Genomic DNA, 25,596 nt, shown 5'->3' on the forward strand with positions numbered 1-25,596 from the left:
GGAGGTTGCAGTGAGATGAGATCGCACCATTGCACTCCAGCCTGGGCAACAAGAGCAAAACTCCATCTTCAAAAAAAAAAGAACATTGTCTTCAATAGACTCTTACAGACCAGCAGCACTGGAGCTGAGGTGCAAGAGAAGTGTGAGCTGCTGCCTGCAGGGCTTAGGCACAAGCAACCGTGGGCTACCACACCCAGATAGGAGGCATGATCAAGACACAGGCTGCCACCAGGGCTGACCAAGGCACCATTCTAGAGTCCCACCCCCAAAAGAGGGTACACTATCCTGAAGGCCAGCAGTGCTGGGACAGTGGTGCAAGAGAAGAGCTGACTGTTTACCCTGGGGCTTAGGGACAAGCAGTCATGGGCTACCATACCTGGGGCTGAGGCAGAAGTGGCACACATGCTTACCATCTGCTGGCCTAGGCTGCCATCACTGAAAACAACATCACCTCCCACCACTACCACCCAGTGGCATTCTGCCAGTGGCCTAGAGGTTTCTCTATTCCTGCCTACCATGGCCAACACCTGTACACATAACTGTGGGTACCTGAGGACCAGCCTGCCTAGTCCAGCTTCACCCTCCCCTCCATGCAAGAGCATATAGTTCAGGGACCAAGGGATTGCCCAACCTAGTGTACCACCATTGGCACCTAAACACTCCTCCTAAGGGCCTGAAGTTGAGCACCCACCAAACCACTACAACCACAGCTGGCACCTATGAGCATGTGTTGCCTACAGGACTGGAAACTAGTCTGCCCAGCCCATTGCAGCCACCACCAATACCAGCATGCACCACTTGGGACCCAGTGGGTAGTCCTACAACTGCCACTATCATCACTTATCCCACACCAGCTTCCCAGGGGCATGAGAACCCTTCTACCTGTCCAGCCCATGGTTACCACTACTGGCATCCAAGTAAGCCACCTGGAGTCCCAAGAATAGACCTACCTTGACCTGCTAACGCTGGTGCAAGAGTATGCCATCCAGGTCCCCAGGACAGGCATGCTATCCCACTGCTGCCTCGCCTGAAGACTAAAGACTAGCCTACCTGGTGTCCCAGTCTCCAGCAAAACTATACCACAGCCTCTAGGAATAAGGCTACACACTAAGCCACTGAGGAAATCTCAGATACCACTGACACTGTTTATAGAGAAAGAAATCATACAGATACTGTGTAACTGTACTCACCCAAAATCAAAGCCAAAGTACCCTACCCAACCAACATTATAGATTCATGCTCAGAAGAAAGTCCTCCCATATGAAAGCCAATTTTAAAAATTAGATGTGCAGATATCAATGTAAGGACACAGGAAACATGAAAACAAACAAGGAAATAAAATACCTCCAAAGGAGAGCAATGATTATTCAACAATAGATCCTAATCAAAAATAAATTCACAAAATGATGGAAAAAGAATTCAAATTATTGTTTCAAAATAAGTTCAGTGAGATACAAGAAAAGTGCAAAAAATATATAAATAAATAAGAACACAATTCAGGATACAAATTAGAAATTTACCAAAAAGAACCAAGAGAAATTCTGGAACTAAAGAATTCATTGAATAAATACAAAATACATTCAAAATCCTCAACAAAAGACTAGATCAATGATAAATTTTAATGGTAAAGGTATCAATCTAGCAAGAGGAAATAATAATTCTAAATCTTTGTACAACTAACACTGTAGCACCCAAATTCATAAAGCAAATATTACTAGATAAAAAGAGATAGATAGACTCATATAATAATAGTGAGAGACTTTAACACCCCCACTCTCAACAGTAAACAGAGGTTCTAGATAGAAAATCAACAAACAAACATTGGATTTAAACTGGACATTAGACCAAACGAACATAACAGACATTAACAGAACATTTTATCCAAGAACTCAACAACTGCAGAATACAGCTCTTCTCCTCAGTATATAGACCAGTCTCCAGGATAGACCATGTTAGGCTACAAAATAAGCCTCAACACATTTTTAAAAAGTGAAATCATATTATGTATCTTCTCAGAGCAGAATGGAATAAAACTAAAAATCAATAACAAGAGTAACTTTGGAAACTACACAAATACGTGGAAATTAAACATTTGCTCCTGAATGACCACTGGGTCAATAAAGAAATTAAAATGTAAATCGAAAATGTATTGAAACAAATGAAAGTGGAAACACAACATACCAAAACCTATAGGACACAGCAAATGCTGTACTAAGAAGGTTTAGGCTGGGCACAGTGGCTCACACCTGCAATCCCAGCAGTTTAGGAGGCGGAGGCAAGCAGATTACCAGAGGTCAGGGGTTCAAGACCAGCCTGGCCAACATGGTGAAACCCCATCTCTACTAAAAATACAAAAATTAGCTGGGCATGGTGGTGCGCTCCTGTTATCCCAGCTACTCAGGCCAAGGCACGAGAACCACTTGAACCCAAGAGATGGAGGTTGCAGTGAGCCAAGATCATGCCACTGCACTCCAGCCTGGCAACAGAGCAAGACTCTGTCACCAAAAAAAAAAAAAAAAGAAGAAGAAGAAGAAGAAGAAGAAAGTTTATAGCAATAAAATGCTTACATCAAAAAAGTAATTTTTTTAAACAATCTAACAATACACCTCAAGAAACTAGCAAAGCAAGAACAAACCAAACCCCAAATTAGCAGAAGGAAAGAAATAGAAAAGATCAGAGCAGAATTAAACAAAGTAGAGACTAAAAAACAATACTTACATCAATGAAACAAAAAGTTGGTTCTTCAAAAAGATAAACAAGATTGTTGAACCACTAATTAAACTAACAAAGAGAGAAAGACCCAAACCAAAATCAGAAATGAAAAAGGAGACACTATAACTGACAACACAAAAACATAAAAGATCATCAGAGATCATCATGAACAATTATATGCTAACAAACTGAAAAACCTAGAGGAACTGGGTAAATTCCTTGCTTCCCAAGGTAGAAGCAAGAAGAAATTAAAAAAAGAAAAAACAGACCAGTAATGAGTACCAAGATTAAATAAGTAATAAAAAGTTTCCCAAAAGTGAAAAGCTGAGAACTGGTGGATTCACTGCTGAGTTCTACCAAACATATAAAGAAGAACTGTACCGATCATCCTAAAATTGTTCCAAAAAATTTAAGAGGAGGGAATTATCTCTAACTCATTGTATGAGGCCAGCATTACCCTAATAAGAAGATGAGACAAGGACAGAACAACAACAACAACAAAAAAATGAAAACTACAGAACAGTATCCCTAATGAACATAGATGTAAAAATCCTTCACAAAGTACTAGCAAACCAAATTCAACAGCATATCAGAAAGATAATACACTACAATCAAGTGGGATTTATACCAGGGAAACAAGGTGGCTTAGCACACACAAGTCAATAAATGTGATACATCACATCAACAGAATGAAGGGTAAACAATGTATCATCATCTCAATCGATGCAGAAAAGCATTTGATAAAATCCAATGTCCTTCATATTAAAAACTCTCAAGAAACTAGGCATAGAAGGAACATACCTCAACATAATAGAGGCCATATATCACATTATCAACTTCAGCTAACATCATACTGAAGGTTTTTCCTCGAAGAACTGGAACATGATAAGGATGTCTACTTGCACCACTCAAATTCAACATAGTACTGGAAGTCCTAGCCAGAATAAGTCAAGACAAAAAAAAAAAAAGGCATCCAAACAGGAAAAAAAAAAAAAAGGAAGATGTATCACGTTGTAGATGACAGGATCTTATATTTAGGAAAACCAAAGACTCAGGTATGATAAATTCAGCAAAGTTGCAGGAAACAAAATCAACATACAAAAAAATTGGTTGCATTTTTAAAACACCAACAGTGAAATAGCTGAAAAAATAAATCAAGAAGACAATAGACAATCCCATTTTCAATAGCTACCAAAAAAAAAATAAAATACCGAGAAAAATGTGACCAAGGAGGTAAAAAGATCTCTACAAGGAAAACTGCAAAACACTGATGAAAGAAACTAAGGAGGACACAAACAAAGGAAAAGTGTTTCATGCTCATGGATCAGAATTAATGTCATTAAAATGACCATACCACCCAAAGCAATATACAGATTCAACGCAGTCCCTATCAAAAGACCAATGTGATTTTTCACAGAAATAGAAAATCCTAACATTCATATGAAACAAAAAAAGAACCAGAAAAGCCAAAGCAAACTTGAGCCAAAGGACAAAGCAGAAGCCATCACACTATCTGACTTCAAAATATATTACAAGGCCATAGTAACCAAAATATCACGATATTGGTACAAAACCAAACATATAGACTGATAGAACAGAATAGAGAACTCCAAAACAAATCCACATATTTATAGCCAATTGATGTTTGACAAAGGCACCGAGAACATTCACCGTGAAAAGGATGCCCTCTTCAATAGATGGTGCTGAAGAAATTGTATACCAGTATGCAGAATAATGAAACTGGATCCCTATCTCTCTCTCAGCATATATAAAAATCAAAACAAGATGGATTAAAGACTTAAATATTAAGACCCAAAACTATAAAACTATTAGATGAAAGCATAAAGAAAACACTTGTATGAAACATAGGAAGGCACTTTAGGACATTGGTCTAGGCAAAGATTTTATGGCTAAGACCTCAAAAGCACAGACATTAAAACAAGAATAGACAAATGGAACTATATTAAACTAAAAACTTCTGCACAGCAAAGGAAACGATCAAGAGAGTGAAGAGACAACCTGTTAAACAGGAGAAAATATCTGAAAACTATTCATCAACAAGTGACTAATGTCTAAAATATACAAGGAACTCAAACAGTTCAATAGCAAAAAATAAACAAATAATACCACTAAAAATGTAGGCGGCCGGGTGCGGTGGCTCACGCCTGTAATCCCAGCACTTTGGGAGGCCGAGGCAGGTGGATCACAAGGTCAAGAGATCGAGACCATCCTGGTCGACATGGTGAAACCCGGTCTCTAATAAAAATAGGATAAATTAGCTGGGCATGGTGGCGCGTGCCTGTTGGAGGCTGAGGGAGGAGAATTGCCTGAACCTAGGAGGCGGAGGTTGCGGTGAGCCGAGATCGCGCCATTGCACTCCAGCCTGGGTAACAAGAGCGAAACTCTGTCTCAAAGAAAAGTAGGCAAAGTTGCTTGCTCACTCTGATGATAGTTTCTTTTGCTTTTGCCTTTAATTTAATTATATCCCATTTGTCAATTTTGGCTTTTGTTGCAATTGCTTTTGGTGTTTTAGTCAGGAAGTCTTTGCCCATGCCTATAATGGGAGAAAATTTTTGCAATCTACCCATCTGACAAAGGTCTAATATTCCCGAATCTACAAGAAACTTAAACAAATTTACAAGAAAAAAACAAACAACCTTATCAAAAAGTGAAGTATATGAACAGACACTTCTCAAAAAAAGACAATTATGCAGCCAACAAACATATAAAAAGGAGCTCATCATCACTGGTCATTAGAGAAATGCAAATCAAAATCACAATGAGGGCTGGGCACAGTGGCTCATGCCTGTAATCCCAGCACTCTGGGAGGCTGAGGCAAGCAGATGATTGGGTCAGGAGTTCAAGACCAGCTTGCCCAATATGGTGAAACCCCATCACTACTAAAAATACAAAAATTAGCCAGGCATGGTGGTGCATGCCTGTAGTCTCAGCTATTTGGGAGGCTGAGGCAGAAGAATTGCTTGAACCCAGGAGGTGAAGGTTGCAGTGAACTGAGATCATGCCACTGCACTCCAACCTGGGTGACAAAGTGAGACTCCATCTCAAAAAAAAAGAAAAAAAAAAACACCCCACAATGAGATGCCATCTCACGCCAGTTTAGAATGGCAATTATTCAAAAGTCAGAAAACAACAGATGCTGGAGAGGCTGTAGAGAAATAGGAACACCATTACACTGTTGGTGGGAGTGTAAATTAGGTCAACCATTGGGGAAGACAGTGTGGCTAGACTGGATAAAGAAGGTGTGGCACATATTCACCATGGAATACTATGCAGCCATAAAAAAGAATGAGTTCATGTCCTTTGCAGGGACATGGATGAAGCTGGAAACCATCATTCTCAGCAAACGAACACAGGAACAGAAAAGCAAACACCATATGTTCTCACTCATACATGGGAGTTGAACAATGTGAACACATGGACACAGGGAGGGGAACATGACACAGTGGGGCCTGTCAGGGGGTGTGTGGCAAGCGGAGGGAGAGCATTAGGACAAATACCTAATACATGTGGGACTTAAAACCTAGATGATGGATTGATAGGTGCAGCAAACCCCCATGGCACATGTATAGTTATGTAATAAACCTGCACATTCTGCACATGTACACCAGAACTAAAATAAAATAAGTGGGCAAAAGACAATTCTCAAAAGAAGACATACAAATAGCCAACAAGTATATGAAAAAAAAGCTCAACATCATTAATCATCAGACAAATACAAATCAAAACTACAATAAGATATCATCTTTCCCCAGTTAGAACAGCTATGATTAAAAGACAAAAAAACTAACAGATGCTGATGAGGATGTGGAGAACAGGGAACTCATACTGTTGGTGGGAATGCAAATTAGAACCACCACTGTGGAAAACATTATGATGATTTCTCAAAAATATGGAAATAGAACCTATGATCCAGCAATTCTGCTACTGGGTATCTATCCAAAGAAAAAGAAATCAGTATAGCAAAGGGATACTTGCACTCATGTGTTTATTGTGGCACTGTTCACAATAGCAAAGATATGGAATCAACCTTAGTGTCCATCAACAAACAAGTGAATTTTTTAAATGTAGTATAAATACAAAATGAAACATTATTTGGCCATAAAAAAGAAAAAAAATCACATCATTTGTGGCAACATGGATGAAACTGGAGGACATCATGTTATGTGAAACAACCCAGGCATAGAAACACAAATATTGCATGGTCTCACCCATATATGGAAGCTAAAAAAGTCAGTCTCATAAAGATAGAGAGTAGAGTAGTAGATGCCTTAGTCCTTGAAGGGTGGGTGAATGCCAGGCGGGATTAAAGAGAGGTAGGTTAATGGGTACAAATGTATTGTTAGATGAAAGGTATGAGTTCCATCATTTGACAGCAGAGTCAAGTGACTATATTTAACAATGATGTACTGTCTATTTCAGAGTAGCTAGAAGAGAGTTCCCAACACATAGAAATGAGAAATCCTCAAAGTGATGGACACCTCAAATACCCTGACTCGATCATTACACATTCTATTTATGTGACAAAATACCACATGTACTCCATAAATACATAAAATATTATATAGTAGTATATTATAAATAAATACTATTATAAAAGGTTTTTTTTTTTAAGATTAGTTACCATTGTGTAACTAGGAGTAACCTAGGTTCACGGATGATACGTTCCCTTGTCCTTTGAGATTTACTGTGAGGTATTTGCAGTGTTACCTTATCTGACTCTGGATTAACAAGTCTTTTCCAGTTTCAGATGCCATCTGGCAATTTCATTCTGAGAATGGGGTAGTAATCACAAATCAATCTTAGGAAAAGAACACAGACAGGAGGTGTCCACAAGTGTGATTTAGGGAAAGGCTGCAAGTGGGGAGAGTAACATAGAGGAAGAGCATTACCACCAATTTGGGAGAAATTGAGAAATGAGTTGAAAGGGGTCACACTTCACAGATGAGACTAAATTCCCAATAAGTCATATTTTCAGGGCAAAATTGAGTAGCATAACACATTGAATGTACCTGTCTTATCTACAACCATAACTGGACCAAGGACCCACATTCCCACCCACCCCCGACCCTGCAATCTCATGCAGGCTTTAATTGTATTACTACAAATTGTATATATTTAGTATATTTTCCCTTATTGGGTAATTGTCTTGCTGATCAGGATAGAATTTGAGTCACCAGGGAGAAAAGGACCACATGTCCTATTACTTTTTTTAATTTTCACCCTCTCATTCTTCTTCACCACTTACTTCCTCCCTTCCTTACACATAGTAGATGCTTACCAGTTTGTTTATCGAATTGAATCTAAGCCTTCAACCCAACACTAAATCTGATGTTTGCAAAGAAAGGGGTTAACAAGCCATATCAGAAAATGTCCTGAGGTGTAATTCTTCTATATGTCTAAAGTTAAAGGGGAAGGAAAAAAGAGGGGTGATCCTGGCTATTTTAGCAAGGTTATATGGGGTCAGGCACAATGGAAGACCTTTATATTTAAGCCATCTTTTACCCAATGCTTTTAGAATAGAACTCAACATAGCAATCTGTCAGCAGCCACAGGATGACATAAAAGGATGCCCTTGACGTTCAACATTCCTAAATTCTATCTTGTACTATGAAAGCAAAGAGATCTACAATAATCTCTTCCTAGTTTGAAAACTTCCAGGGACTGCTCATGTTACAAGCCAGTAACTTCATCCAACCTAAGATGCTCCTTTAATCACTAAGAATTTTTAAAGGCCGAAAAGAGATCTCTAGATCTTTAGAATTGTTAGCAATCTTTTTCAACTAGTTGATGCCAACCAGTGCTCAGTTATTTTCCCTACCAATTTCTGCATCTAGTGTCTTCCCCCAAATATTGACCCAACAAATAGTCTACTGGGCATCCCCTTGAAGAGTCCATGTGAGTTGGCTTAAAAAATAATAATGAAGAACTTTATTTCCCAAACCATTTCATACATAATGATACTGCTATTAGCATTGTTCTACTCCATTCACACTAAGCAGAAAATAGTGGAAATAGATATATAATTTCAGGTTCTTTGCAGTGTTCATTAATCTTTGGACAATCTTTGAGTATGTAATCAAAAACAGAACAGTGACCCAATTACATAACCTTGGTAAAGATTTTAGGCTTCTTGTATCATCTGAGCCAATCTAACAATCCTCTGCTTAAATTAAGTACAAAGCCATGATAGATACAGTCTCAATTCTGTATTGTTTTAAATGAAACTTATGTATTGGACAGTCATTTAAGTCCAATGCTTAAATATATAATACTAAATGACCCCATCCAAAAGATGGAGACATGAGGCCATCACTTAAGCAGGTATTGAGGAGCTGAGTCATCATGGAGACCCATCAGAATGCTGTTCAACTTAAAATCAGCTATTACACTCAGCCAAGTCAGAGTTTTATTTTGATCAAGGCATTAAATTATTAATACTCCTATTTTTATATCACAAAGAAATAATGTTTTCCCATTTTCACTGGGGTGGAATTCACATATCTCAATCACGTCACAAAGTGGGAAAGATTTAAAGTTCTTTATAGGCATTTTTTTCAGCTGATGCATGTGGGAAAAGAGTGTGGGCCTCCTGAGCAGAGCAAAAGATGGGGCCCTATCATGACAGAATGTTGGGAGCCTCCTTAACATCTGGCAGCAACATACCCAGCTCTTCCACAAAGCAGCTCAGAATGGACAGAAAATTCAGTCCTGACTGCAATCCAGCACCAGTCGATGGCTCACTGAAAACCTCTCATATTTGTGAGAGAGAATCTAAAGGACTTGTCAATTAATCCTTCCTCTACAGTCCCAACACTGCACCTGTGTTAAAAAGGCAAAGGAAGGAACGTTCGATTTGGTCTTGAGAAGAAACATCTTTAGGAGGGTGTGGCTGGATGTTACACACTCATCCTTTCTTTCCTCAAGGTCAAAGTTAGCATAGTCCGTTTAATCAGTCACAAATCACTGCAAAAGTGCACCATGAGAATGTTGTCCACCGTGTTGCCCCATGTCTCTTTCATAAGGTCCCACACAATAAACTCTTCAAGTATCCAAACTCAGAAAATAAAGAAAACATGGTAACGTGAGTGTTTCCCATTTTTCCTTATCTGTCATGAAATTCAGCTAAATTCAGTACCTAATCAGTGCTTTTAAGATCATCTGTAATGCCTATTCATTTGCCTCCTCCTTTCCTTCAATGACATGTTCAATCCTGTAAGATGTTTCAGTCATGTTCTAGAGACACGATAGACAGCATATGCCACTCTTGAGTAAAAGTCTGTTTTCCAGGAAAAACCTTACCTGCATATGAGTCTATTTTTCACCAAGGCGGTAAAGATCTCCTGAAATAGTTTATGCTGGGGATGTTTGCTGAAATTTCTCTCATTCTTGTAGTTTATACTGAGACAAAACAAACAGAAAAGGATTTCGTAATAGAGATCATGCTGTCTCAAAGTTGCCAATGCAGACAAAGATCATCTATATTCAGGTAATTTTTTTATTATTACTAACCACTATACTAATGAGGATTCAGGCAAATATTGAAGGAGCCTTACGTTTGACATGTTGCTAAAAGCAGCTGTCAGCTGTTAAAATGGGAACTACAAATTAAATTATAAAGTTGAAAATAAACTACTGTCAAGCATATGCATTTCCTTTTACCATACTCATTAAATTATTCCCTAAAAACACTTAACAGCTAAAGTTGGTTGGAGGGAAGAAAGAGGTAAATGGAAAAAAATAATGATTGGGGCACATTATTTAGATAGCTGTGTAACAGGAAGAGAAGAATTCCCTCTCCACTTTTCCAGTTACGCTCCAGCCCACTGGCTGATCTAGCTGTCAACACCAGTGGTCATCATATATAATTCCTTCTAGATAAGGGGAGTTTATTAAACATAGTTTATACTCCTTCACCATGTTGACTGTCATTGCTGATTGTTTATATGGTTTTTGTGTGTGCATTTAACAAAATTCTGAGATATTCCAGCTTCAGTTTCTTTTTGCTGATATTACCGCCCACCAAAGAGGTTAAAAATACCTCCTTAACATTCCCTTTTAAAACTGGAAAAGGATAAGAGATAATGAACAAAAGGGTCACATTGCTACCGAATACGTGATATGATATTTTTGCACATAGTTGAATAAAACTAATGTTAAGATCTAGGACAAATAAACTGGAATTCCATGAACATACAACCTCAAATGAAAGGTGTGTAACCTTATGTTGCCATGTGTAATGTTCTGTCTTCACAGTCTTTCAGATGCCATTAGACAGCATGTCCCCATCCTAGTCACCCAAGGGCTGTAATAGTTCCTTTAATACATGGGCACTGGTACTTACTACAGGACAATTTTTTAAGTGCTTCTCACTAAAAAAATATTTTTAAAATATGAACCCATGAAATGTCATGTAACTTTCCTGTACTATTAAATTCATTGTCATTAGATGACAGGGAAACAAAAACCAAATCTAGGCCAAATAAACAATGATCCTTCTAGAATGTTCACATTGATATTTCACGCCACTCATTATTTACATGGCATTTAGTGCCAAATGACCCAAGCACATTGTAAAACCGAGAGAACCAGCTCCGGAAAGAGGAGTGACCCACAAGAATGTGCAGCTTTGCAGAGGTCTACGTGGCAGCAGAGATGAACATTACCTGCACTCTCAATGTTAGAGGTGTGCTGCAACCCCTTCAACTGAAAACCTCAGTTGTTTTGACAACCACATACTTTAACCACCACATCTTGTCACAGCAACGGCTCCTTTTATGCCGTCTCATTACTGGCAAGATCTAGACAGACAAAGACTGGGATCAGACTTACCAGGTCAATAATCTGGAACCACTTCCTCATTGAGCAAATGCCAAATGCATGTCAGCACAGTGTTCTAAATCTCCCAGGTCATTTCCACCTGTACCCATTAAGCCTGCTATTTACATATTATTTCTGGGAATGGTTTAAGCACTAACTAACAATATTAAATTAAGAATCTCTATGGTAAATATTGAAGCCGGTTTTAAATTTTAGCTCCTAGGATAAACTTCAATAAAACTGAGAGCTAAGTAGAATAAGTAGCTGAAGATGAGGGGGATGCTGGATTTCTTACCTAAAATTTTCAAGTTCAACAGCTTCTGTGGACTCGTGCCACAGACCTCGAGCTCTGTGTCCACTCGCCCTGATGGTGGGCTCAGACTTCGTCATGCTATTTTGGGCACTATCGAAGTTAATGGCTGGAAGCTACAGAAATAGAAGCATAGAGTACATGAGGATAACAATTCAGCACTAGATAAAGAATGTAACAAAATAGGGGAGGACGATGAGAATGAGTATTTTTCTAGGCTAATAATTAAGATTACAACCCTGTCAAGTGTAAGGGTTTTCCAAGATTCAAATCAAGTATCTTTGACTTGAACATTTATCTTACACTGTATTATTTTTCTTCATAGCTTGTAACACCACTTGTCATATCTGACAGTTATTTATGCACTTTTAGCCTCCCTTCATTACAATGTCACCTCAACACAAACAGGAACTTGCCTGTTTTTGTTCAATGCTATTACCCCAACACCTAAAACAGATATAGGTCTGGGGTGACACCTGGGCATCAGGAGGTCTTAAAGTTTCTCATGTGATTCAAATGTGCAAGCTGACTAGAGAGGGTCTGGTAGAATACCCTAATATAGAGCAGAGTGCTCAAATTGAGAATGAGTCATCATGCATTCATTCACTCGTCAATATTTACCAGGTGTTAGCGATATAACAATCAAGAAGATTCTATCACTTCTAACCAGTCTGAAATCCTGATAACTCATATTTGTAAAAGACGTTAAAATAATCAAATTCACCATAAGAAAAACATTAACTACAACAATTTGACTATGCTTCCACTTGCAATAATAAATTGTCAGATTATCACTTACCAATATTTGTCTATAATTGGGATAACCCTGAGATTCGTTTCTGATACCACAATAAAGTTGAGCATGGGATAGACAAATATTCCAAAGTGCAAATGAAGGATGTTCTATAATTAGCTAATTTTTTTTTTTTTTTTTTTTTTTGAGATGGAGTTTCACTCTTGTTACCCAGGCTGGAGTGCAATGGCGCGATCTTGGCTCACCGCAGCCTCCACCTCCTGGGTTCAGGCAATTCTCCTGCCTCAGCCTCCGGAGTAGCTGGGATTATAGGCACGCACCACCATGCCCAGCTAATTTTTTTTGTATTTTTAGTAGAGACGGGGTTTCACCATATTGACCAGGATGGTCTCGATCTCTTGACCTCGTGATCCACCCGCCTCAGCCTTCCAAAGTGCTGGGATTACAGGCTTGAGCCACCGTGCCCGGCCTTAGTTAGCTAAATTATTAAGATGAGGTTAGCAGAGTATAACAAGAAAATCATTTTTCAGTAAATCATTCTGTTCTACATATTACCAAACAGTTATAATATGTTGCACTTGTCTTATTTCATTGAAGTATTTAATGTAAATCAGTATAAAGACATGATTTCCTTATTAAAGAAGACTATGCCTCACTTCTTATAAGGTAGTCAGCTTACAGAAAAATGGCTGATAATAAAGACATTGTTTAAGAGTTAACCAAAAAAACCTAAAATCCTTTTTTATCATACACCAGCCACAGTCAAATTTTCAAAATATTAACAATAAATCTTCCATCCTATCTCAGTTCAGTCAGCCAATCTACAACAACCAAAAGACAATAAGCTGAGCCAGCAATGCTTAGTGGTTAAGAGAACAAATTCCCTTGCCAGATTTTATGCATTTAAATCTACAATTAACTAGCTGCACAACCTTAGAAAATTTACTCAGTCTCTCTGTGCATCGGCTTCTGTATCATTAAAATGGAAATAATAATAGTATATAACTCAAGAGTTATTATGAAAATTGTATGGATTACTATTTATAAAACACTGGCCATGTGCCAAGCAGAGTTCTAATTGTTTTGTACATACTCTTTTAATCCTCGTATTCCCATTATGCAGATGAATTTTGCTAAATGAATAAAATTTGTCATTACAAATTAGGTGATTTCTGAATATGAACTGTTAACCCAAATGATATCTATCATGAGGTAACAGCACAAGCAAATTTTCCCATGTTATACCCAAAATATTATGATACACGGCAAAAAGAAGCAGGTTTTCCAGGCCCAAGAGATTCCAAACTCCCTTGCCATTAGCACAACTCCCAGAAAAGTGTGCAAGAGACAAATAGGCCAGCACAGAGAAAGCAAGCCCAGGTGATTCCAAGGGAGGAGTGGAAAGCTGCCACAGCCTGCAGCCGTTCGTCCGCTTTGCAGGCAGAGCAGGCAGCCAGTATCGGAAATCACCTCTGGAAAGCGGGTGGATAAGATGGATTTGGCATCAATAGTTGCAAAGACCAGAAACTGAATAGTAGGCACCTTGAAGCACGTAGCACTTCATATGAAAGAAACGTACATTAGGAATCCATTTCAAAACCTACAGCCTTTTCTCTTGGGTTCCCAATTTATCTGTCTTCCGTGTGTAGGATCTCTCCACACCTGGGCATCTGCGGTCTGCTACTCCTGATCCTGAGTCACGGTGTGACTTAAATAACCTCCTGGTAAGCACGTGCCCAAGCGTTCCTGGATAGAGCTGTTCACTCCTTCCCTGGTGGCAACACCATGCTGACCTCTCTTTCAAAACGTATCTCAGTCTAGTATAATGTAAGTTTACACAACACTTACACACCATATTTTTTCCTTGAATTTAGCCACCCTGAGGGCAGCACCACATCTCACAATCTTTGTGTTCTTAGCCCCTCTCACAGAGCTGGGCATATCATAGGTATTCAAATGTGAAACTGTGGAATGAATGGTCACTTTGTTCCCAGTCTCTTTGCCAAACTAACTCATCGATAAACCACCTCCAAATAAGTGCATTCATTAATTCAGTGTGTTTGTTGCAGACATCTCACATATGAGACATTGCGTGAGACACTGTATACATATATATATAAATACATATATATTAAGCAGAACAGTCATGGCCTCTGCCTTCAAGGAGTTTACAGTCCCATGGGTCGTGGGACGGGGTTGCAGTCAGTAAACAAGCATGACGAACATGAGGCAAAATTAGCCAACAGGGGTTTGTTGTGGTGGGAAGTAAAGGAGAGATAGGGCAGGCCATGGAGCAGATGTCAAGGATGTCGTGTCACTTCTGCTTACAAACTTTAACATTCTCTGTTGCTTATGGAGTCAGGTCCAAAATTCATAGGTAGGCCTTCAGACATTTCACAGTGACTTCCAGCTTTATTTATTGAATAGAATTGTCTAGTCAACCATTTTGTTAAAATGCTTGTCATTTTCCTTCCTTCAGATATTTGATTATTTTACTCACTTCACCTACAATGCCCTTTCCATCAATTCCACTGATGGAAAACCAGACTATTTTTTAAAAACCACCTCTTTCCTTGTCATTCAAGCTAAAATTGGCCTCCTATTCCTCAAAACCTGTATACTCACTGGATGGTGTCTTGTCCCATAGCATAATTATCTGTGCCTACCTCTGCTCTCTTCAAACGCAAGAACCACAACCACGCCTTATGTTTTCTTTCTACAGCATCTATCAAAACCTCATTTATTTCAAGACACTTAATAAGCCCGTAATAAATTAATGTTTTCCTTCCTTTTTTTTTTTTAATTGCAAATAAATTCCTTAGTTTCCTATGGCTCTAAATGTGACGGAAGAAAAGAATCTGAATTCCAGGTCTAGGCAGGTTGCTTCAAGATCTGTGAATACCTCTGGTGACATTTCCAATGAGCTTTGTAGTTTCACTTTGCCTCAACAATCCTGGGGCAGTTCTCTTTCTTGAATTAATGGTTTTTCCTAGATTATGATTATTCTAACTCTGCTTATCTTGAAGGAGGCCTTTCTGCCTTTGTGTGTCTCTGTCTCCAGTTCTGTCATATTATGAGACTGTCCTAGAGACATGGAGAGCTACACAGAGTGTAGGTCAGGACTAAGAACACACGTGGAACACTGGAACACAATGAAACAATGGGGGAAGCAGCCTGGCTCATTAGAGATTCAGAGGAAGGGCATTCAGTTCTCTGCTCTCCCCACCTACCTATAAGGTAGATTTCCTCTGTAACCCATATTTGGCCAGCCTGGTTTATTTGCAAAAAACAGACCACAACTTGTTAGGGCAGCAAATGCAGCTGAGTGGGCCTTAATCACAGGTTTCACTTTTCAAATTGAGTACTGAAAATCTTGGAGTCAAATATGTTGCCCATGTATAAATTTTGTTGAGCATTTCCACTTCACCCCAACTCTACATTGCTCCCAACCCTTGTTTTTCTCTTATTTTGGGCCCCGAATTTAATTTGTGACAACCCATCATACTTTCTCTCTATAAGCTCCTAATCACTCTTTCTGGAGCAGGCAAAGTATAAATAAGTATAACTTGAGTTATTTTCTCCAATATCTTCCTTCTCTTATAAATATCTCCACAATATTTTACCAAAAGGAGAATAGGGTAACATTTCTTATTTCAAAATTACAAATGCATGAAACTTTTATAAACACAATTAGGCATTAATTTTGTAAACCTCAGGATCTTCATTTAATTGACAGTATTTTAATTTTTTCAGCACCATCCACTTTCTGAATAACTCACACATTACAAACATGCATTTTTGTACATGTGAAACATTTTAAAACATGTATGCCATGTAAAGTTGTCCCACATGATAGATGGCAAATTTGAAAACTGGTTAAAGGGGTAAAAAAAATCACTAAATCAACTTTAATTATGCCTGCCAGGTGTTATCAAGCAAGCAGTGTCGAAAGGGGACACAGATCTAGTTAGCATAAACTTCAAAGTTGGAAAATTAGAGCCAGAGAAACCACACTGGGTTTTTTGTTTGTTTGGTTGGTTTTTGGTTTTTGGGGGGGTTTTGCCCTGGCCAGGAAGTTATACATACTCATGTGGTGACCCAGTTCTCAAGTCACAATTCAATTTAGCAAAAACTGGCCAAGAACTCACCAAATGTAGTGAACCAGAGGCAAATGTCAAAGTTGCTGGCATGAGGAAATACGTGATCTTGTCAGGAAATAAGACATGTAAACAAGAGTTTCCAAAGCACAGGAGAAAATAATGCTACGGCAGTAAAAGAAGGACCCTTGGGAAGACAGAGCTCACCTCTAGAATGGAAGATAGATGAAGGTAGTATCATTACAGTTGGGTCTTGGAAATGGGTGAGATTTTATAAGAAATTTAGGAGATGGAAATGGTAAAAGCAAAAAGTAGAAGTCTTTGATATGATGGTTGCTCCACAGGATGTATAGTGGAAAAGAATAGGCACTACATTCAAAACTGCATGCTGAGCCATCTTGCTTGCCTCTTTAAGAAAGGACAGATTTAATTTCACAAGTTGTTTAAAAGGCATCTCAGTAGTTAAAAGCATACACCGCAAAGATGGGGTGCCTGGGTTCAGAACTAGCCTTCACCAATTAGGAGGCTGTATGATCTTGGGAAAGTCACTTAACTTCTTTGTGCCTGTTTCCTCATCTGTAAAAGTGGGAGTTGCAATTATTGAGCAGGGTAATGCAGGTAAAGTGTAGGGCACATAGAAAGTGTTTCCTGTATCATTATTCGACTTTTATACACCATCAAATCATTGTCCAGTATAAGCAGATAAGTAAAAATGCCATAGTTAGCTGGTAAATGTAGTTGATATAAAAAAAAAAACATCAGGGCTGGATGACCAAACACAAGAGCTCTTAAACAAATTCACTTAAGCAAGAACCATGTAGACTTTAGATACAGACTACCAGGGTTCGGATCTCATCCCTGCCATTTACTAGTTAAGGTGCTAAATAAGTGTCTGCTATTTTCATTATTATTAGCATTGCTATGTTGTTCCCCAAGCCTCCCTCAAAGTTTCTGGACTCTAATGTCATGGCTTTCCAAAGTCTCACAGATGCAAAACCAAGGTGAAAAGTTTGGAGATAAATTCAAGCAGAAGTACCATTCTTTCTCTGTTTAATAAAAACATTAAAATGTGGCGGGGTGCGGTGGCTCACACCTGTAATCCCAGCACTTTGGGAGGGAGAGGTGAGTGGATCATGAGGTCAAGAGGTCGAGACCATCCTGACCACCGTGGCGAAACCCCATCTCTACTAAAAAATACAAAAATTATCTGGGCGTGGTGGCACGTGCCTGTAGTCCCAGCTACTTGGGAGGCTGAGGCAGGAGAATTGCTTGAACCCAGGAGACAGAGATTGCAATGAGCCGAGATTGTGCCACTGCACTCCAGCCTGGCGCCTGGTGACAGAGTGAGACTCTGTCTCAAATAAAATAAAATATAAACATTAAAATGCTAGTATGAAAATAGCCAAAACTCACTCCTTGCCACTCTTTTTGGTGAGGTACATTGTGCAACAAGCCTCAAGAGTGGTACTGTAGCAAGGGAGCAGGACTGGGAAGAGTGAGTGGGGAGAAGGAGAAAAATGTGTTGGAAAGTGCTTTGGAAAAAAATAATTTCCCTAAAGCTCAGAAAGTCAAATGTCGGCCATTCAGTAAAAGAGTATGCAGTTTGTTTACAGACTGAAGAGAAAAGGGTTTGCTAAGTAGGACACAGGGCAACATGCATAGGCTAAAGCAGGGCCTGGCCTGAGAGGAGAAGAATGTGGATGCCAAGCCTTGGCAGAGCCTGAACCAGGTGTCAGAGAAATAGCCAGATGAAGAAAGAGTAAAGATGTGAATGAACAAAGAAAAGCAGAAATATCATTCATAGAGATGTTAAATGGAGCGCTTTTGAAACACACAATTTTTTTAATATTACCACTTGGACATTCTTTGAAACCACTACCTGTTGTTTGCTTGATTGGACGTTCAAAAGGCACCGGAGTCTTTTAAGATCTGAATAGTCCCTAGGAGAGAGAATAACACAATGTGAACCCACAGAAGGCTCCAGGTGAACAAGATCATGTTACCCACTGATGGCATTGCCACTTGGAGGCCTACTTTTATAAACCAAAACGTATACACACACTAAACGTTTTCTTTAGAGTGCTAGAAATGACCAAATGTTTCAGTTGAACAGTATAACTCTGAATAGTAGTTGTCAAGAGTCTTCTCTATTTTTCAAAAAGCCATTCAATCTGTTCAATAGCCACTGGCTGAGTTAATGATTAGCAAACACTCAGAAGGGAGTTACCTGGTGGTGAGTTCTTGCTGTTTTTTATCAGTTGATTTTTCTGTGGTCTTCACCTTTTCGTCTTGATCAGGCATTGTAAAACATCAGTGCCCCTGAATTAACATTGCATTCCTTTCAAAGTAAACCAGAGGGAAAACTTTGGTTGGGTTCTGTACGCCAAAACATTCTCGGTCAATACAGACAAATCCTCTCATAATGTCTATTTAAACATGGAAAACCTAGATTTAGTTCTAATACAATAATAAAGGTGTTGATATGAATATTATTTACTTTTTATCATTCAAAGGACATTGGGAATATTTAGGGTATGCTTTACCCTCACGCAAAAGGTAAGTATAGGTTCACCAATAGAAAAAGAACAATTTGTGTGCGTTTATTTTTCTTAGTCAATTTCTAATGTAATTGTTTTAGTTTTCAGAATAGACACAGAAAATTGAAGATACCCACACTTTCAATTACAGAACAAATATAAAATTGTGTCCTGTGGGTTTAATTTGACTGGATGTAAAATTTTCCAACTGTGTTTCAATGCCACAGTTTGACTTCAATGTGTTGTCCAGGCATGAAAAAGTATGCATTATTGTCTTATAATAGCATGCTTCAATGTATTGTGAAATCTATGGTCAAAATCCAAGTGTTTCAAAAGCACTTAGAGGCAAAAGGAATGTTCCAATGGGCATTTCACTTCCACTGAATCCGGTGAAATTTAATTTTGTGAAATGCTCAAAGACAGTTTAAGGATTAAAAAAAATGATTTTCCCAATATATTTGTCGTATGTTTGACAAATAGCTGGGCTAAAATTAAGAGCCGGGGACCAAGTCACTCAGCACAGAAGCACAACCAGAAAAGGTACAATATGAACACTTTAGGATTACACCTAGGATATAACACCTGCTTTATAGGTTTACTACGCCTGCTCTCAGACTGAAAACTGCTGAGAGGTAAAGGAAGTTATTACAGGTATGCGCTTCCACCACGAGCTAAAAACAAACAAAAACCCAATCATGAACTTTAAAATGTATTCGTGAGGTGTTCAGATAGAGACTTAGCATCTGTTTTTACTCTCAAAGAAAGGAAGAGGAGGAGAGGGGAGAGAAGGGGAGGTAAAAAGAATGGAGGATCTCTATATTACTGTTAAAAAGCAAAAGACACAAGTGTTTTCAATATGCAAATACAAAAATGCCCCATAAGTTCTAAAACAATGGAAATCCATTCGAAATAAATAGAATCTGACTTTGCTTTTCCCTCAAAGACAGAAGAAAAACTCTGCATAGCCACACTGTCCTGCTGTTGGCATTAAATTCCTGCTCAAACTAAAGCTACAGACTGTTTTAGAAGCAGAAACTGAAAGCCACAATGACAAGCACAGGAGAGCGGATGGAAAAGCTCACAGGCTTCTTCTGCTAGAAGATGGCATTTGCCACGATCACACCCTGCTAAACACTTTGTCTTATTCTCTTGCTTAATTTACATAATTGTATTGACCAAGTGTGTGAACAGGAAATCAAGATCTAATCGTATATCAGTTTGAGATCAGCATGTACTCTGTGAGCTGGAAGACTGAATATAGATAACTCTTTGGAAATGTTTCACTTAATTAAACAGTAAACAAATTCACCAGTATCCGCAGAAACAGACAATTGCTTTTAGGATAAGACACAACATCCTTTCCATTTAATGGCTGCTCAAATGAAGATATCCTGAAAAAACCTTTGAGGAGTTGGGAATGCTTTAAAATATTTAACCTAATCTCATTTTAAATCAACAAAAATGATTACATTATTTTGGTTATTTTTTCAAGACACTATATACACTATAATACAAAATGGGAGATGGTGTAAGAGGGGTAGGAAGGGCAGGCCATATCTTAAGTCAAGTTGCCCAAAGGCAGACAATATATTAAGAAAGTATTCCCAACAGAGGTCAGGCAAGGGTGCTAATGAAAGGCTCTCTGGAGGGTGGCTTCAATCTCAGTCCATAGAGGAATGCTGCAGTGTAGATTAGTCCTCAGAGCTATCTAAACTGAGAGAAGTGAGAGCCTGGCTCTCATATTCCCTTAGCCTTCAGTCATAACTCCCCAGGCATTCCTCTCTCATGGTAAAGTGACTTCAAGTCACTTAGAGGCAGTCCCCTAAAACAGGCATACAAAATCTAGCTGTTGAAGCCAATACCAGGACATACAGTCCCAAGGAATGGGAGAGGCTCTGGGCAGAGTGCCCACATATATGCACTATAGTCACCAACTCCATGTGGAAGAGCTGCGGATAATGAAGGTAAAAGATCATAGGCGGGTGTTGAACCATGAGAACACATGGACACAGGGAGGGGAGCATCACACACTGGGGTCTGTCAGGGCGGGGGGCGGGGAGGGAGAGGGACAGCGGGGGGTGGGGAGTTGGGGAGAGATAGCATGGGGAGAAATGCCAGAAATAGGTGATGGGGAGGAAGGCAGCAAATCACACTGCCAAGTGTGTAACTATGCAACAATCTTGCATGTTCTTCACACATACCCCAAAACCTAAAATGCAATAAGTAATAAATAAAGATGGAAAAAAAAAGATCTTTACTATGGATACCATCTAAGCAAAGCCTACTGCATTAGCTTCCAACTACTATTTCCCTCTTTCTTTGCTTGACCTCTCCAGATGTTGGTATGATCTCGAGTCCTAGCAGCTCAGTCCTTGGCTCTTTTCCGTTCTCTGTCTGGCCCCTCTCCCAGGGATCTCTTGCAGTCCTGTGGTTTTACATACCACTAGCAATTCTAAATTTATAAGTTCAGCCCTAACCCCATTCTGATCTCCTAAATTCACAAAGTCACCATATGGATATCTAATAAGCATTCCAAATTTAACATACCCTAAACAGAACTCTTGACTCCACCTCCCTAGTACCAAATGTCCCTAGTGCTTCTCATCTTGATAACTGGTACCATACTGGATCTCTAGACAAAAGCTCTCTCAGGGACATTCTTGGCTCCTCTCTTTCCTCTACCTCCCATATTTAAGCCACCAGCAAACCAAGATAGCTTTTCCTTCTCTCCACTCCCCCTGCTATCACCCTACTCCAAGCCACCATCTCTCCCTGGATGACTGCCACAATCCTCTCAGCAGTCTCTCTGCTTCCACCCTGGCTCCTCTACATCCTCAGGACCCCAGAGAATGCTTTAACATGTAAATCAGATCATACCCCTCTGTGGCTTACAACCTTCCTGTGGCCCCCTATTGGACCTGGCTTCCAACCATGACTTGCACTGCTCTGAGCTTGCGTCCTCTTCTCCCCCTCTTGCTTCCTCCACTTCAGCCATGTTGGCTTTCTAGAGAGAAACATGAACCCACGAACGTGCCAACTGCTATGGTTTGAATGTCTGGCCTCTCCGATATTCATGTTGAAATTTAATTGCCACTCAAACAGTACTAAGAGGTAGGACCTTTGAGAGAGAACTGAGCCATGAAAGTCTGTCTTCATGAGTGGGCTGAGTGCATTTTACAAAGGGCTTCCAGGAATGAGTTCTCTCTCTTTGCTCTTCTGCCATGTAAGAAAACATGTGACGTCCTTCCAGAGAATGCAGTGTTTAAGGTGCCATCTTGGAAGCAGGGACTGGGCACTTACCAGACACCAAGCCTACTAGCACCTTGATCTTGGATTTTCCAGCCTTCAGAACCGTTCTTTATAAATTACCTAGTCTGCCAGGCATGATTGTTCACACCTGTATTCCTAAGACCTTGGGAGGCTGAAGTGGAAGTATCGCTTGAGGTCAAGAGTGTGAAACCACCCTGGGCTGATAGAGACTCCATCTCTACAAAAAAATTAAACATAAGCCAAGGATGGTGGCATATACCTACAGTGCCAGCTTCAAGAGGCTGAGGCATGAGGATTGCTTGCGCCTAAGAGGTTGAGGCTGCAGTGAGCCCTCATGGTTTTACTCATTCTAGCCTGAGCAACAGCACCTGTCTCTTAAAAATAAACAAATAAATAAATAACCCAGTCTGCAGTATTCTATCATAGCAGCACAAAACAGACTAAGACCATTTGTGCCCATGCACATGCCAACTCTATTCTTGCCTTAAAGCCTTGGCACTTTCTGCCTGCTTACTGTCCTTTTCCCATAACCTCACGCTGGCTTCTCCATATCCTTTGAGTTTCAGGTCAGATGTGCTCTCCTAAGTGGGGGCTCTTCTGATTAATCTCTGTGATATATTCACCCCCACACACTCACACTTACCCAGCACTCAATTTTTTTTCCTCTTGGAGTTCATCAACATCGGAAATCCTCTTGTCCATGTATTGATTTTCTTGAACTAGTTCACACGCCTCACATGGCAGGGACTGTGTCTGTTTCATCCATAAACATGTCCCTGACTCATGGTATAAGCCCTCAAAAAAGATGTATCACAATCTGTAAGGAGTGACTTATTTTGTGAGTTATCTGCTTTTAATAGTTGCTTATTTTAAGGCTTAGAAAATCCTCTGACATCCCAAGTCTGGTGCTCCTTCTTGATGCCCCCAGAGCAGACTATACTCCCCACCTATTCTTATCACGATTATGTGGTAATCAGGAAATTGCAATATCAAATATACAGGTTTGCACTGGGAGGTTTGATGTTGCAACTGCCTGATTACCACATAAGGCCAGGAGTTGGGCTTCCCTTATTCACCAGAGAATGGTCAACTGTAGGCAAATAATAAATATTTACTGAATGCAATGCCTAATAAATGGATGAATGGATAAAAGGATTATTTTAATAGAAACCTGTGTCATTACTCTTTAAGGTCAACAAATCGCTCATAAACCTCTTTTATAAATACAATCAATTGATGAGTATTTGTGATGTTGTAATAATCCTGAGCACATTCAGAAATTATCTTTTATTCAGGCATTGGGGGAAATTTAGAATTCTATATAAGAAAATATTACATCACTGTGCTTCTGAAACTATCTGTAATAAAGAACTCTTTTTAATTTCCAATCTTTTATGGACTGATACTTTTGGTTCAAATCCTGTTCTATGAGGCAATGCCACTGGTGATGTGCCCAAGATGTCATGGCAATGCCCAAGTGCTGTAAATCTTTCTAAATTCTTACTCTCAATTTCTGTCTTTATCTGCTCAGGAACCAGTAACACACCAGACTGATTATCACCTGAATAGCACTGGTCTGGATTATTAAAGTCTATCTCTTTAAGTAACAAAACTGTTTTCACAGCAACCCTAGTTGAACCTCTAATTGAGAAACACAGCCGTAAGTACAGTCTGAGGGGACTAACCCAGAAATGGACAATTCCATGACAACCAGGAGAGGGTGAGAGTGAGCCTGGGAAGGGAGAACCTTGGCCAAGTAGTTCAAGCTCAAGTGGACTCTCCACTTAAACCAAAGCAACCTTATTTCTCTGGGGTTCCGAGTACAGCTTCATTAGAGAAAAGGATTCTATTGCTAAAAATAAAAATAGAAAACCACTGATTGTCTAACATTTATTTTACCAGTGAGATGAGGCCAAAGACTCTTCTTGCTTTTTTTTTTTTTTTTTTTTTAAAAATGTTGCTTCTTTTGGTATCTCAGAAATTAGAAATATAATTTTTATTGTGAAAATAGTATTATACTATTTATCATTATTTTATTTTTTTTTTTGTTTTGTTTTTTAATTTTTTATTGGATTATAGGTTTTGGGGTACATGAGCAGAGCATGCAAGACAGTTGCGTAGGTACACACATGGCAGTGTGCTTTGCTTTTCTTCTCCCCTTCACCCACATTTGGCATTTCTCCCCAGGCTATCCCTCCCCACCTCCCCCTCCCACTGGCCCTCCCCTTTTCCCCCCAATAGACCCCACTGTTTAGTACTCCCCTTTCTGTGTCCATGTGTTCTCATTTTTCATCACCCACCTATGAGTGAGAATATGCGGTGTTTCATTTTCTGTTCTTGTGTCAGTTTGCTGAGGATGATGTTCTCCAGATTCATCCATGTCCCTACAAACGACACGAACTCATCATTTCTGATTGCTGCATAATATTCCATGGTGTATATGTGCCACATTTTTCCAATCCAGTCTATTATCAATGGGCATTTGGGTTGATTCCAGGTCTTTGCTATTGTAAACAGTGCTGCAATGAACATTCGTGTACATGTGTCCTTATAGTAGAACGATTTATAGTCTTTTGGATATATACCCAGTAATCTTCTTGCTTTTTACAAAAACATTTGGCCTCATCTCATCTGTAAAATAGTGTTAGAGAATTTGCTACACAAACACTTGTACCTACATGAGTTTTTTTCAATTCTAATGAGAGAGTGGAAATTTAGTTTGTTATTTTTTTATATGATAAATAGTCACAGGAGTGAAAGATTACATAAGAAGACCAAAGGCATGCTACTTTAAAAACAAACTTTCAGTGCCTTTGCTTTTTTTGGATACCTCAGTCATGGGTCCTGAATACCATCTCAAATGGGAGAGAAGAGATCTTTCCAAACCTCAGGGACTAGCCAATAGGTTTGGTGCTTACAGCCCTAGACAAGTACAGACATATTCAATAATCACCGTTATGATTCATTGTTGAATTTTTTTAAATCCATTTTTTAAAAGACACTCTCCAAAGTAATTATTATCCTCTATTATTTGAAATTTGGGTTAATGCTAAAGAAGTTCCCAGAGACATGCACCTC

General features: G+C 39.2%; 1 protein-coding gene across 23 annotated transcripts in view; it reads right to left on the reverse strand.

The window, feature by feature from the left end:
• The window catches only part of NEK10 (NIMA related kinase 10), a 260,598-nt gene that overhangs the window by 223,756 nt on the left and 11,246 nt on the right, over positions 1-25,596 (reverse strand). For 18 of the 23 annotated variants that reach the window (XM_078354426.1, XM_078354423.1, XM_054247045.2 and 15 more), the window contains exons 2-5: positions 18,939-19,049; positions 18,591-18,651; positions 11,846-11,976; positions 10,033-10,131 (exon numbers count right to left, since the gene is read on the reverse strand). Coding sequence is in view for 20 of the 23 variants with exons in the window: in XM_078354423.1 (XP_078210549.1) it covers positions 10,033-10,131; positions 11,846-11,976; positions 18,591-18,651; positions 18,939-19,012 (365 nt within the window). In the remaining 3 variants the exon portion in view is untranslated. Of the gene's footprint in view, positions 1-10,032; positions 10,132-11,845; positions 11,977-18,590; positions 18,652-18,938; positions 19,050-23,161; positions 23,286-24,818; positions 24,903-25,596 lie in introns of those variants that run through there. The other 5 variants (XM_078354428.1, XM_035278159.3, XM_035278156.3 and 2 more) reach the window with 3 other exon arrangements.

The sequence above is a fragment of the Callithrix jacchus genome, chromosome 17, assembly GCF_049354715.1.
Source record: "Callithrix jacchus isolate 240 chromosome 17, calJac240_pri, whole genome shotgun sequence".
NCBI lineage: Eukaryota > Metazoa > Chordata > Mammalia > Primates > Cebidae > Callithrix > Callithrix jacchus.